General features: G+C 41.9%; 1 protein-coding gene across 1 annotated transcript in view; it reads right to left on the reverse strand.

The window, feature by feature from the left end:
* fasn (fatty acid synthase) overlaps positions 1–14656 on the reverse strand; it is a 39320-nt gene that overhangs the window by 11506 nt on the left and 13158 nt on the right. The window contains exons 11-29 of the mRNA XM_015002613.2: positions 14403–14592; positions 13146–13240; positions 12317–12451; positions 10505–10708; positions 9089–9204; positions 8773–8948; positions 8490–8681; positions 7391–7471; positions 7123–7305; positions 6137–6316; positions 4755–4958; positions 3821–4137; positions 3333–3734; positions 3023–3187; positions 2565–2680; positions 2331–2485; positions 1918–2121; positions 1203–1353; positions 66–244 (exon numbers count right to left, since the gene is read on the reverse strand). Of these exons, the coding sequence (XP_014858099.2) occupies positions 66–244; positions 1203–1353; positions 1918–2121; positions 2331–2485; positions 2565–2680; positions 3023–3187; positions 3333–3734; positions 3821–4137; positions 4755–4958; positions 6137–6316; positions 7123–7305; positions 7391–7471; positions 8490–8681; positions 8773–8948; positions 9089–9204; positions 10505–10708; positions 12317–12451; positions 13146–13240; positions 14403–14592 (3445 nt within the window). The remainder of the gene's footprint in view (positions 1–65; positions 245–1202; positions 1354–1917; positions 2122–2330; positions 2486–2564; positions 2681–3022; positions 3188–3332; positions 3735–3820; positions 4138–4754; positions 4959–6136; positions 6317–7122; positions 7306–7390; positions 7472–8489; positions 8682–8772; positions 8949–9088; positions 9205–10504; positions 10709–12316; positions 12452–13145; positions 13241–14402; positions 14593–14656) is intronic.

The raw sequence follows: 14656 nt of genomic DNA on the forward strand, positions 1-14656 counted from the left end.
AATAATTAAAGAGAAAGAAATGCAAACAGAAGACTTGGCAGAAGGACAGAGCATGGTGTACTAACCGACGGTGGTAAAAACTCTGCAGTTCTTGCTGAGTGCTATGGCGATGGCAGCCTGGCCGACGCCTCCAGAGCCCGAGTGGATCAGGACGGATTCACCGGGGCGGAGCCTGCCCCGCACCACCAGAGAGTAATATGCTGTGGCATACACCACTGGCACCGAGGCCGCTTGCTGCATTGTCCTGCTCAGACAAACACACACAAGCACACACACACAAAAACACACAGGTATGAGAAAAATTACATGTCCTGTAAAAATAAACTAACCTTTTCCCCACACTATGTCATTAGATCAGAGTTCCTGTTTTAGGTCAGCTTGGATATCCAAAATCAATTTTTAGCCCCTTTATGACTAATCTGCTGGTGTACTGAGGGACATCATCTCTTTTAAAGACCTGAATGTCACCAAGCCTTAACTTCACTTCCAGGCTGATATACTGAGACGCTGCATCAGTATTTCTACATCATGTTCTTTCCTTGTGTCATTACTTTGTGAAGTGCAACAGCCCTCCTGCAGTAAAGCACCCGCCCCCGTGCTCACTGCCTCCAGGATGGCAAACTTCCGGTCAAAAGTCCAATTTCTTTTAAAGGTTTTTGTGGCACTAGTCACCCTTATTCATTAACAGCTAGATAGGAAGAAGGGCAGAGAAAGAAGAGGAGGAAATGCAGTCAATGCCCTGTGGCACGCAACTCCACCAGGTGTTTGCTAATTGCTGCTACTGCTAGTCTGAAGGAGCAGAGAGGGGAAGGTGCAATAAGATGAGGAGTTTTGTGGAAAAGGCTTTATGTAACCAAGTTTTTATATATCCCTGACTGGTTGCCATGGGAAACTGAATGATTCCTCAAACATGCATGAAAGAATATCTTTCTGAGTACCCACTTTAGGTACACACTGAGTGTTACCCAGAGCAGACTGTTGCTCTGGGTACCCAGAGCAACAGTCTGGACATGTTTTTAAGAAGGGAATAACATTATAACATGATGTAAGACTCAAAAACGTGGATTCTACATAATAAGACCCTTTAAGTGAGCAGGAGTAAATAAGCCCCTCATTCAGGTCTTTAAAGAACATAGTGGAGGTCAAACAGAGCCACTGGAAAAGTTGGTGGTTTAACATTTAGCAGCAGGAGTGACACTAACCAGCTGAGGGGAACTTCCCACAGGAATCGTTTATCAGCCTCCACAGCCGTTGCCAAGCCTTTAGCGGGCAGCAGCCCCATGACACGCTGACCGCTGGGATCACGACCAGAAAACTCCATCCCCAACAGGCACTGCTGCAGAGCCATGTCCCCTAAACAGACAACAAGGAGAAAAAATGACTTTTCTGAAGGAAAGGCATACAGACAGGATGGAGCGGGTAAGAGTAATACTTTCTGGACATGTTCAACAGGAACATGTCCAGAAAGTGATGAACTTCATCACATTGGTGATGAAGTTACATTGGTAACTTATTATTAGAACTAATAACTGATCCTAACACCATGCAGGAATACCTGCCATTAGGTCATAACTGGTATTTTTACATCTCTGTGGAGAAATCTTGACCCATTCTTCTTTGGAGAACTGTTGAAATTCAGTCACAGGATCTTCCTGAATCAATGGCCTAGTTAAAGTTACATTACAACATCTCAACTGTTCTTTTCTTCGGTAAATGTGAGATGGGTCCTTATGATCTTTTGGGTTTGGAACTTTCACACATCTTCATTTGAAAATATTTTCCAGATGAACTCATGCTACAGAATTTCAATATTATCAAGATGCTTAGCCTCCATAATAATAACCTTATGTCAGCGTCATCCTCTATAACTACTAACTGATGCAGGGAAGTGATTTTGACCTGGATGTTGACAGCTACCTGGGATAGCGTCTGGTGGCAGTTTGCCAGTAGCCAGCATGATGTCTCGGAAGTTAAGCGAGCTGTAGTAGACGTGACACGCCTGCAGGGAGGGGCTGCTGGGGTCAGAGCGGAGGGGGGGGGAGGCGATCCAGCGCAGGGAGGACAGGTCACCTCGAGTTAACACGTTGATGAATGCAGAGTCTGTCAGCTCCTCCTTCAGGTCTGGAAAACAGACAAACAATAGCTGAAGGGGCAACAAAAACTGTTTCTTTAAATTTGGTGTATTGTGAAAAAGGTCATAATTTCCAAGCTACTGTTACACATTAGGAATGTCTATTGCTACTGTAAGCCTAATATTATGGATACAGGGAGCAACAGTGGAAGAAATCACTGCTGTTATTTATATGAAGCAAGTTTTAATAATCTGATACCGTGGGAGATAAGCTGGTGTCTGAAAGTGCCCCACTGTCCATCTCTGAACACATTCATGACTAGGTCTGCCTCAAGCACAGAGTCGAGGGACTTCTGACCCGGCTGGAGGCTCGGTGGCACTGAGGAGCCATTCAGGTTGGACACAAACATGCAGCTGGGCACAAAGAAGGAGAAACAAACACATTTAGCACCAGATAGATAAAAAAAACAAGCTTAGGTATCATCTGCCTCACCGTATCCGCTCTCCTCCAGGCTCCTGCCGCAGACAGTTTACCATCCCAACGATCCCACTGTGAGCCTGAGAGGCAGTCAGCCACACAGCCTGGTCAGAGGAATCCGCAAGGATCTCCTGGTACACAGAACCACATCAGAACCAGATTAAAACTAGATCAGAACCAGATCAGAATCCTGACCACAGTCCTGGTCAGATTATTGAGGTTGCATTTCACTGTATCTCTGGTCAGTAATACTTTGGTTGTAATTCTACTACAAACAGAACCAAAAACCTTACAATGGATACAAAAAGAAAAAGACAGATCTGGCTTTTTGTTTTTAACAGGATCCAGAAAACGTTCTTTTCATAAAAGTGAAGTGAAATCCTGAAACATGACAGGAGAGCTAACAAATGAAAACATCTGCAGATATGAGGGCACATCAGTGACCCGAGGGAATAAAACCGGCTGGAACCCACCTTGAGTTTTTCCACCCACAGAAAGTCGGTGCTGTCCACAGGCAGGTAGACGGCCTGCTTGCTGGGAGACTTGCGGCGGCAAAGGAAAATGACGGAGCCGTAGAAAGACTTCCTAACAGCTACCAGGGCCAGGTTGGCCTCAGAGAACACGCTTTCCCACTCAGCCTGGATGGAGAAATACAAAGAAAACACGGCAATCAGAGGGAAGAAACTTCTTGAAAAAGCTCTATTAGATTACTAATTAATTTTTTATGAATCAGTATTATTATGACGTCAACTTCATCACTATCATAAAATGTTCTCCATGAACCTGTGAGAGCAGGCCACGTTGCTCGTTGCCCTGGGTGATGCTGGTGAGGAAAGCTACTGTCTCTCCCAGAGTCTGGTCCTTCAGCAGGGTGTGGATCAGAACAAAGCCCTGCTCTCTGGCCCCGGAGGCCAGGTTAGCCACCAGCTGTCCAGGGTCCGTCCTCAGGGGACCCCATGCATGGTTACACACCACCAGGTCCGCTCCGCCAGCCATCCTCCCAGGAGCCGGCTCGCTAAGGGGGTCCCACTGCGCTGAAGCCACAGCAAGCTCCTCCAGCGCAGCTTCATGGGCGGACAGCAGATCCAGGCGTGTTGCTGTGGCAGTGTAGTCGACATGTAGCATCGGCTGAATGTTGAGGAGGGGAACCACACGGGAGAAAAGCTGGCCATCATTTGCAAAAGCCTAGGGGGGTAAGAGAGAGGAACACGTTATGGGACGCATGGATCATAATGAAAACTGCTCATTTCCAGGAAAATCTCAGATATTACCTCAAGAACTTTGATCCTCCCAGGCGTACAGTTCTCCATGCTGATGTCCAGGCAGTGGCGGAGGACGGGATCCCCCAGCAGGCCGTGCAGCAGGCCGTCCTGCAGCAGGCAGGCCTGCTCCTTGACGAGGACCTGCTCCAGCTCCGACTGGAGGTTTCCGTTCAGCTCCAGGCCACACAGCAGGCTCAGCAGGCGCAGCAGGCAGGGCGCCGACGTCTCCTGGCCAGGCGGAGAACCCGCCAGGTCGCCGGGTAACCCAGGAACGGCCAGCTTCACACCATGAGGAGCCAATTTCAGCTGTAGTGTGTGAATCAAACCTGCAGAGAAGATGTAGAATTAAATCATACCACGACTTCTCCAATTCCAGTCTTTAAAGACATTAAGTGGTTTCCAGGCACATAGCGCCATTTTAAAGTACAATCAAATAACTATGTTACCTTCTGTTGTTATGAAAATGCTGTATATGTCAAATATGATATATTGATATAAAATTTGATATAAGATTTGACTTTGTAATTTAACACCTTGAAATTGGGCCTCTGTCTCTTTAAAAACTCCTACTCTTTCTGAAACTCCGCCTTCAGGAAGTCATCACAACATGGCTCCTCTATTAACCGTTTACCATTGTTTCACCAGCGATGCACTGAGAAGTAGCTTGTATAATGAGCTCAGCAGATGCAGTTCCACCAGGTCTTTACTAATTGCTGCTGGCTAGTCTGAAGGAGCTGAGTGGGGGAGGTACGGTAGGCTGCTCTGTGAGGCAGAAGAAGCTTGGAAACTTGGAAACTGCAGCTTCGAGGAGGAGGCAGTATGCCCATCAGCTGTTTTGCACAGCTGAATGGTTGAGTGACTCAAGCTTTTCATTGATCATATTCTGTGATAAAGCCATCAGCTACACCATCACGCAAACATACTAATATTATACCAATTCTACCTTTGCAGAGGTTCAGCTGCTCCGTTAGACTCTGATTGGTTGTCAGGCATTCTGTCATCACATGTGGGACAAACACAAACTCCTCCAGGGTAGGGGGGCTCTGCTGCTGCTGTCTCCGGGGGGCCACAGTGGCGTGCAGACCGGAGATCTGGACTCCGCCGGCAGCAATACTGTCCAGGCAGCGGCTCACATGGACATCAACAGCTACAGCAATGAAACAGTCAATGACGAGCTCAGGTTTCAAGACACAAACGAACAGCTGAACTTCTGTCTGGAGAGAACCAGAAAATCTGTTGGTTGACTGACTGGTCAGATTCACTGACTTTCTAGAGGAGTTAAGAACTTAGAAAGAAAGAAATGTAATCATACATTCTCATGATTAAGAGCGTTTCACTGGTTTACATAAATACATCCATCAACAAGGGAGGCAGGCAGTGAATAATTGTAGAACTTGATGTGTGTCACATGTAAGTATCAGCAGCAAACCAATAATTCACCTCGTTTACAGGTGATTTATTGGTTCACCTCTAATATGAAGACCAGGGCTAAGCATTTATTTTTTTATGATAAGAATTTTGGGTAACACTTTATTTGAAGGGGGTTGAATAAGACTGTCATGACACTTTCATAAACATTAACCAATAAATCATTACCGTTTAAACTTTACCTTTAATAACATAAAGTTACCTAATTTTTAAAGTGCAATCAGTAATACTTTTATAACAAATTTATATCAGTAATGATTTCTTGGTTAATGTCAAGTTATCATAACAAAGACATTTTGAATAATGTCAACTTTGTATTAAATGTGTCATAATTTACCGAATGACGCTTTATGACAACAGTCATAAATATTCATGAAGGCTTATTCATGTTCATGACAGGAGTTATGTCATGTCAGTCTTATTCACCCCCCTTCAAATAAAGTGTTACCGAATTTTGATTTATTGTTGTCTCAGTAAATTCCAATTAATTATATTTAATCCCCAAAAAACTATCCAGCTTATCATGATTGCTATTTCTACTAAATTCTCCACCGTGTGTTCAATAAATCAATAAATGTCAATTTGAAAAAATTACCAATTCCAGTTACTGTGTGCAGTTCAGTGATACAAATCACAGTTTTTTATGTGTCAGGTGTCCTAAACAGACAGATTACAAATGGGAGTGTTTTTCAAGAGCAGTATTTGTGTTTGTGATGCTGTGATTTCTGAGCCATGCAGTCACAGCCTAAAAACATGTAAAACAAATTACATAAAAAACAAGTAATAAATGTTCTTCAGATTAGTACCACAGCATATTGTGATACAATGTTAAGTCCATGTCACCACCCGTAGTTAAGACTTAAAAGCATTAAGTTTGAACATAGCAGTTAAACTCACCTTGCAGTCCATCAGTATACTCGCACACTTTGTCCAGGTGGACAGCAGGATTGATGCGTACTGAGCGGATTCTGGTCGGCAGGCGCAAACTGCGACCTGGTAGCCCGACCACCATCATCTGCAGCATGGTGTCCAGAAAGGTCACCCACTTTCCTGTCCACTGCAGCTTTCCACTGTCTCCTGAAAGCAAAGAGAACAAACATGATATGGTGAGGTACGCAGTGGAAAATTGTATTTTCTACCATAATTCTTATTAACATTTGCAGAATGAACTTGTCTAATCGAGTCACAAATGTTTCTCTAATCTTCTGTCCACGGGTAAAAAAATGTGGAGCCAAACCCTCTTGCACAGCGTCCAATGTCCAGGACGTCTTATATGTCCAGGACGTCTTATATGTCCAGGACGTCTTATACGTGTTTTTGCTCCAGCAAACCTGATTCAAATGAGTCCATTATCTCCTCATAAATCCCTCTAGGGTTCTGAAGAAAACTGCCCATCACAAATTCATTTAAATAAGGTTTAGCAAAGGGTTGGGAAGCACCAATAAAAGACAAGAAAGCTGGGCACAAAGACGGAAGAGTCCAAACTGGATATATTTTGGTACCAGTGCAGGTTTATTGTATGAATGGATCTGCCACCATTGACATGGCACACCATCTCGCCTACGACTGTGGTCTTGTCATGGATTGGTTGAAATGTCCTTATTAGAGGAGGAATCCATGAACCAATCAAGAAATGCAGTTTGTTGCCAATCAAATCACTTGTGTGCACTATCTGGCTTTGGCTGGCTTGTACCATCCATGAGGTTGCTCTAAAACACGGAGAAGAATCAGGATGGGCTTAAGACTACTCTGACCCATCTGCTAGATCTTTATGGCATATTTGAATTTATTTCCACCACTATGCTTTTATTCTTAAATTATCAGTCAGGGTATCACAAAAAAATAATTTTTAAATCCTAAAGAATGCTGGCATACTTTTTTACCTTCACTGCTGGACTCCAAGATGCCTTGGAAAGCCTTTCCATAGTCGTAGCCACGCAGTCGCAGTTCTTTATAGACGTCATGTAACTTAAGTTTCATGTTGGAATCATTCTTTTTGTCGCCTTTCTGATTTATTTGAACATGGAATGATTGAAGGTCTGCATCCTCAAGGATGTTTACTTTACCTGAAATGAAATGACATGTAAACAGAAGTAAAATATTTTCATTGTGTGTATTTGTTGGAAATATGAAGATGCAAAAAGTTCTCACCGCTGACAACCAGGTTTCCATTCTCTGAAACCTCAAACTTGTTGGTGGCTGGCATGAGGTGCACCTCCAGCTGAACAGAGCCTGCAATGAACAGAGTTTTGAAGATGGTAGATTTGTCAAAATAGCTGACATTTTGACATAACTGATACAAAAAATATCTATTTTTTTAAGTATTCATTCGAATCAAAATATAAACTGAGTCATTTTCTGAATTTGGTCCACAAACACTAAGGCCCTCACATTTTACAGCACCTGCAGCTAGAAGTTTGAAAATTCCTGGTGATCTCATTGTTTGAAAACATAAAATTAAAAGCATGGTTTACAAAACTGTTGAAGCTTCTTAAAGATCAACACTTTGACTTTTTTGAGGCAACCCAAAGGTAAATAAAGGTGATTTCTACAACAGTATACACTTGAAGCTAATGCTATGTACTTAGCACCATCAATGTGGGAATGAATTGATGAAAGGTCAGCTTGTAAAACTACTTAAACTTAAGAGTTTTGTGCTTAAAGTCTTTTTTTAAAAAAACTCAAAGTGAAGTCAGCAAAACTGAAAATAGTCTGGACTCTATTCTACCAACCCTGTTGACTCCAAGTCGTCATCAGAGAAAGTAGGATCCTGAATCATCAGAACACACAGAAAGGGGATGTGGCTGTTGCTGGATACATGTGAATGAACCAGATCCTTGTTTCCACTAAAACACCTGTTGTTCAGTATGTTCAACTAAATTACATACTTCCATCAACTTTAAAGTTATGCTTACTGAGCTTAAAAGCTAAGTATATTACTATTATGTAAGCTGTTTACTTAATAGTAATATCCACAACTTATTGGCCTTATGCTAATTAAGTCAATAAAAACGCTTTTTTGATTGTGTCTTATACTCTTACTGACTACAATCTCCTGATGTTTATTAGGTTGTTATATGGCTTCATAAATGATTCATCACTACTGAAAATGGTGCAGGCCTGAAAAGAGGAAATGGTATTGAATTGGACCTTGTAGTACTGTCACCCTGAGACACAGTGAACAGCTTAACATGGATAATTGGGGTCATTAATCCATGACTGGACTCCATGCTGAGCCCTGGTCTCTCACCAGTCTTTGGCAGGATGGTAGCCCTGTGGATCTTCACATCCTCAAAGCTGATTGGAGTGGATTCCATTACAATCCCACGACTCCTGACCAAAGTGCGCCAGGCCAGCACAAGGTAACCAGTTGCTGGGTAGAGAAAGCGTCCATCGATGCAGTGTTCAATGAGATAGTTGTCTGATGACTCAGAGTTTATCTCTGTTTCAATAAGAGAGACAATGGTGAAAAAAAGAGTCATTAGAAATCTGAATGAGCACACAAGCAATGAAGTCGAAAACTGCATTTTTACCAATATTATAGACGGCAGCGGATTTAGATCCTCCTGAGCTGTGGGAAAAATGTTCTACTTTGGGGATATCCCAAACCTGGGAATGGTCCCACTGCACTAAGGGAGAGATCATTGGAGTGCCAACTGGGACAGGACAGCTTACCCCCGGGTACAGGCTGTTAGCATCCAAGTTGATCCTAAACAAGTGCAATTAAAAGAGTTCAGACCAAAACAATCCAGGGTGTGAGAGCAAAAATTAGGAGGCAGAAAATAAGTTCAAATCCAGAAGTCATACTAACAGTAAAAAAAACACAACATGTTTGAGGCGTTCACTCACCCATTCATGTAGATTTTGCCAATGTTTGAGAGGAAGAACTCAAGGTTGTTAGCATGGCCTCTCTTCATTAAAGGAAGGATGGAACATGTTTGCTTCAGGCTGCGCTTAAGGATGGCCTAAGAGGAAAACATTGGTTTAGTTATTATTTATACCTGTACTAATCCAAGATCAATCAATTTAGAAAGTAACGTATGCCATGTATACTGGTGTATTGAAATATTTTTTCTGTTTTGTATCGAGCATGTATAGTGGATTCAGTTATGTGGAAATCCTGGTGTTCTGCTACATTATATCATTGCCTCTTACTGTTTATGTTTTTATATATAAAAATATCAATGTACTGAAATGAATGCTCTATGACTACTCCCAGTTTCTGACTTCGTCATTTCCAAAACACTCCATGGCTGCTGGCTTTTGCAGAGCTCAATTAGTGTATGCTCCAGTGCTAAATGTGTGGGAAGGTGTGTTATTTTCCTATTTTCTATGCCTCTGAAACAAAAGCCTAATGTCTTTGATAACAGTGTTTGTAGCCATTAGCTTGACCATTGTTGAGGGAGAAAATTTGTCATTCAGGAAAAGAAGTGTCTGAATACCGGTGCAAAGGATATATTTACTTTTTTAAGTGTGAGTTTAAGGGGACAGAAATATGTGAAAATCAGTGTTTTAGATAAATTCAGCCAGCTGGATAAGAGCTGACAAGACGGGGCATTCAGCAGATAACGGGCTCTGGTCAGTTTATCTGTTACTACTCTGACACACAGGCATGCACACAGAGTATGGTTTTCTTGGTGCATACTGTTCAGAAGGATGTCTGGATAATCTTATTTGATTATGAAGTATGAGTAATATATTATCTATTTGGGACACAGACCAAGGATGTCATATTATGGATTGTATAAGATACATTAGAGGACAGGAAGATGTATGTTTTTGATGAGGGAATAACATTATAACACATGTAAAGCTCAGAAAGTCAATTTTAAATAATACTGCCCCCTTAAGAATATTTAGGAATTAAGATTTAAGAATTTAGGATTTAAGAAAATATATTCTATAAATCCTATAAATCCTTAAACAAATATTCTTAAATTAGGTGTTGAACCTAATAGGGTTCAATACCTAATTTTTAAAGGTCTCAGAACACATATGGATTTGATAAAAACTTTTGTAAAAAAAAGTAACGCTTTTTATAGTAAAGCTCCGGAGGGAGCAGTAACCTCTTTTAAAAATTATTTATTATTTTACACTTTATTTACCATCAGTTAGGAACCATTAACTGGCCACAAACATATTCAGGACCCCATCAAGTAAAAAGCACCAGCAATCTAATCCCCTTTTAAACGTCGATCTAATACAGACAAACAGAGCATGAAGCTGTGATAATTGAATACAGTATTTCACGTTAGATGGAAGTACCTGCAGCAGAGCATGAGGTGCGATCTCCACCACCACAGCGTTGTCAGGCACCAGACTGAGGGCCTCCTGAAACAGCACGGGGCTCAGGAGGTTGTTGACGTGGTACTCAGCTGAGCTGAGCATAGCCAGAGGAGAGCCCCACTCAGACTGAGGAATGCTGGTGCTGATCCACCGAGGGGAGCGCTGCCGTGGCTCCTTGATCACCTTTAGCATCACAAACAACAGTAGATACTGGTGTGAAACACACAGACTGAGAACCAGTTAATGAACAAACCTGACACAGGCGAGAGTCGTTTAAAGTACAGTATCTTATGGGGATATAATCAGAAAATATATACTAGCATATTAGTGCCATTTTAACTTATCCTACAAAACTGGATTTATTTCACATTCAAAAATTTCTTATTGAATAAGAAATGATGTAGAAGTCAGGTAACAATTAGGAAACAATCATCATGAGCTGGAATTAAAAAGGAAACATTTTATTTATGAAATAAATGTATTTCCACACATTTACTGAATGTAACTTAAGTAACAACTAACAGACACAGAGAGAAAGGAAACAAAAGCTAAAACTACGACTATTGACAAGGATCACTTGGGATTTGGACACAATAATAGACAAATATTCAGCAATTCAACTCAATTCAACTGATTAAACCCCAGGAGCTCTTAGAGGTTTTTCAAAGTTTTCAAAGACTTTGTGTGAAAAGGAGTCCTATTCCTTCTCTAGTTTCCAGCTCTCACTCTGAAACAGAGAAGACCAGAGTTCAGAAAGAAAACCGGGTCCAGTTGCATCTCACTGGACACATTCAGTCTCACTGTGGCCAACAACACAGGTCCAATTGTCCTCTGATCTAGCTCACCCATTGGCCAGAGCCCATCACCCCACCTTCGTCTTTTGAGATGGAGAAATATTGGCACAGGTCCTTTGAGTCGGCCTTGGGGACGATGCCACACACCATTGGACCGTCCCAGAACCACTGGGTTCTGCTGGAGAAATCAGCCAGATTTCCTACCCTGGCAGTCCATTTCACATCAGGGACACCAGAGCAGTCAACAGATGGAATCAGACCAGATGTGTGTGAAGTAACGCTCAGATAACTATCAACAAGGAGACCTGATTTTCACACCGGACCAGGAAAACCTTCTCCCAAATCTTTCATCTCTTAAAACAATAACGTCTCAAACATGCATTCAAAGATGAAAGTTAGCATTGTGATTATAATCTGATTTAAGGTTCAAAATTATTCAATTCAGATCCACATCATTAAAGGATGCACCATATTCAGTTAAAACTGTAATTAGTGCTTCAATTGGTCATTGTGATTCAACTGTCCAACTCTGTCCAAAGGAGCAGAGCAACAATCTGTGCCTTAAAGGACAACTAAACCGAAAATCAACTTGTTTTGCAGGCAAACTGTCTCAATTAGTCTCTATGTTGTTGTGCAAATGTTGCCAGTTTCATTTAAATTTGTTTAGTTCTGCAATATTTTGCTAAAAATCATCACAGTGCTGCCAACCATGGGTTGAATGGTGGCTACCGCAGTTGAATTTTCTTGTTGATTACATTTGTAATAAATATAACACCCAATAGATTCTCAATTACTCGTACTACAGTCAAGTCAGTAGAAGAAAAAAACAGATTTTTCTATTACAGAGAAGAGAACCCTGGAGGCTGAACAGCATGACCTGAAGACAGCTACAACATCTCATCTCATAGGTGCCTTAAAATAACAGGAAATGTTTTGTGCAGTTGCTCCAAAACAACTTAAATGTTGCATTCTGCTGACTTCCAGCGAGGCTGCGTACCTTCTTCAGAGCAGCCAGCAGGTTAGGAGCGATGGAGGCCATGTAGTGGGAGTGGAAAGCCACGCCGGCACTGCGAACCTCCTTTGCAAACACTCCTTCCTCTTTTAGTTGTGACACAAACGCACGGACTGCTTCCTGCAGAAAGACACACACACCATTAGTTAAGAAAGACATCCACAGGTTGCTAGATTAGCATCTTCTTTATGTAGCTGTTATACATATTGATATGGAAGAAACTCAGTGATCAAACAGCAGGAAGCAGCATGATTCCAGTGGCACAGGGTTGGTTTATGATTCTGAACTGAAATCATTGTCATTGCCCTTTTTATTATGTTAAATTCATTAATAAAAATATTAACGAAAATTAACAAGAACAAGGTGCTTCTCCAGTGGTTTCATGCCTTTCCTTCTCCTTACAATACTGTTACACTCTTCTACTTGAAAAACTCTTTATAAATAAAGTTTGACTGATACATGACTCAGTCTTAATCTGTGAGCTGAGAACCAGTTTTTGTAAACTTGCACAACGCTGGTTTCAGCCTGTCTGAACTTTGTCCCATCAGCGCTTGCAAAATGGTCCTGGAACTGCAGTTGCAGCCGGAGGTCAGACCTTCAGACAGTCTGAGCGCAGGAACGTCTCAGAGGTTTGAGAGTGCCTGCTCTGAAAGCTGCTGGAAATAAACCAGTCCTCCACCGGTTCGGAGGTGAACAAACTCGGCACACTGAGATTGGAATGTTGTTGTTAATTATAGCGCACAAAAACAGTCAAATATGAACATGCAGAAGAAAATCAGCATTAGAACTGTGTGGAAAAAAAAGAAAGCCTAACCTGAGGGCCTGAGATGGTAACAGAATCCTCGGCGTTGTGGCAGGCAGGAACGACTCCCTGAGGACACTGAGCGATGCACTCCTCCCAGGTCAGCCCTGGAAAGAACGGGAGCTTTACTCAACTGTTAAATGTTGCTAACCAAGACAGAGCGCCAAATCTGACTAGCATGACAACATATACTGAGATCTTATTTTTCTGCCGTATAGAAAACAAAATCAATATTTAATAGTGCAGACTGAAATAATGTTATTTACAGTCTTAATTAAAACCTCAAACAGAATCCATCATTTTGAAACATCAAAGAGATTCAACCAAAAAATTAAAATCTTGGACAAGTTAGGTCACATCACTGCCATGTTCTGAAAAATAATCAAACATTAGATATGTTTAATGTTTCCAGTGCGGTTCAGTAACTGGGTAGCATCCAGAGGGAGTTAGGTAAGGTTCTGTTATGTAAATCGTCTCTGGGACAAATAGCTCTCTGTCGTGTGAAACTGCCTCCTGCAGAACTAAAACTGAACTCTGACTGGCTGCAGCTGAGCTTGAAGCTGACCAGCTTATTAAGAAGGATCCAGCTGTCTGATGTTCCCGGTGGTGCTGGAAGTCCTTATTGTTCTGATGGGTTTTGATAAGTGTAATGTTTTTTATTTAGTTTAGCATTTTAATTTTAAGCCAATAATCATATTTGTTTCATGGAACCAGAAGCCCAGCAGAGGTCAAACATTGCAAATTAAAGCTGAATATTAACATCCAAGTGTGTGGGATTCGTTAACACTCGTCCCTACAGACATAAATCCCATCCATCCAATAATCCATCCAATGATCCATCCAATGATCCATCCATTCCATCCATCTACTGTCTTCCACTTATCCGGGGTTGGGTGGTGAAGCCACTGTCTCTTTAAAAGCTCCTGCTCTTTCAGAAACTATTCCTACAGGAAGTCATCACAACATAGCTTCTTTTTTAAATGTATGTACATTAAAAGCAAAGTGAAATCAGAGTTCAGTTCCTTGTTTGTATTAACAAACTTGGCAAATAACGCTGGTTCTGATTCTGTCGTGCTCTTTAAAATGAATAAGAATCTTTTTGTAGTTAGTTTCAACCTCAGTAAGCTTTAAAATGAATCCAGACTGTTTTTACCAGGTTTAAATCTCAGTAAGTTGTGCTTCTGCCATCATTGTATCGGTTGTTGTGGAACTCAGCCCCTCTCAGTGGAAACAAAGACAATAGACAGAGCTTATAGCTAGGTTCCTTACCAACTGCAGCCATGCCTCCTGGAGGTAGGTGGGCCACTTTGATGCAGTGGCCTCTCCAGTAGGCGGCCAGAATGGCCTCGCTGTGGCTGAAGGAACCATCAGCGTATCCGCAGGCCAGTTCTCCCACAGAGTGTCCTATGATGCCGTCAGGCTGAAGACCCATCTTCCTGAGCAGATCGATGAGGGCTATCTATAAACACCATTCAAAAACACAACACATTTTAGAGCTGCTGCTCGCAGTTCACACACTGAAG

The sequence above is a fragment of the Poecilia mexicana genome, unplaced genomic scaffold (assembly GCF_051168715.1).
Source record: "Poecilia mexicana isolate PSO_F unplaced genomic scaffold, ASM5116871v1 scaffold_19, whole genome shotgun sequence".
Classification (NCBI taxonomy): Eukaryota; Metazoa; Chordata; class Actinopteri; order Cyprinodontiformes; family Poeciliidae; genus Poecilia; species Poecilia mexicana.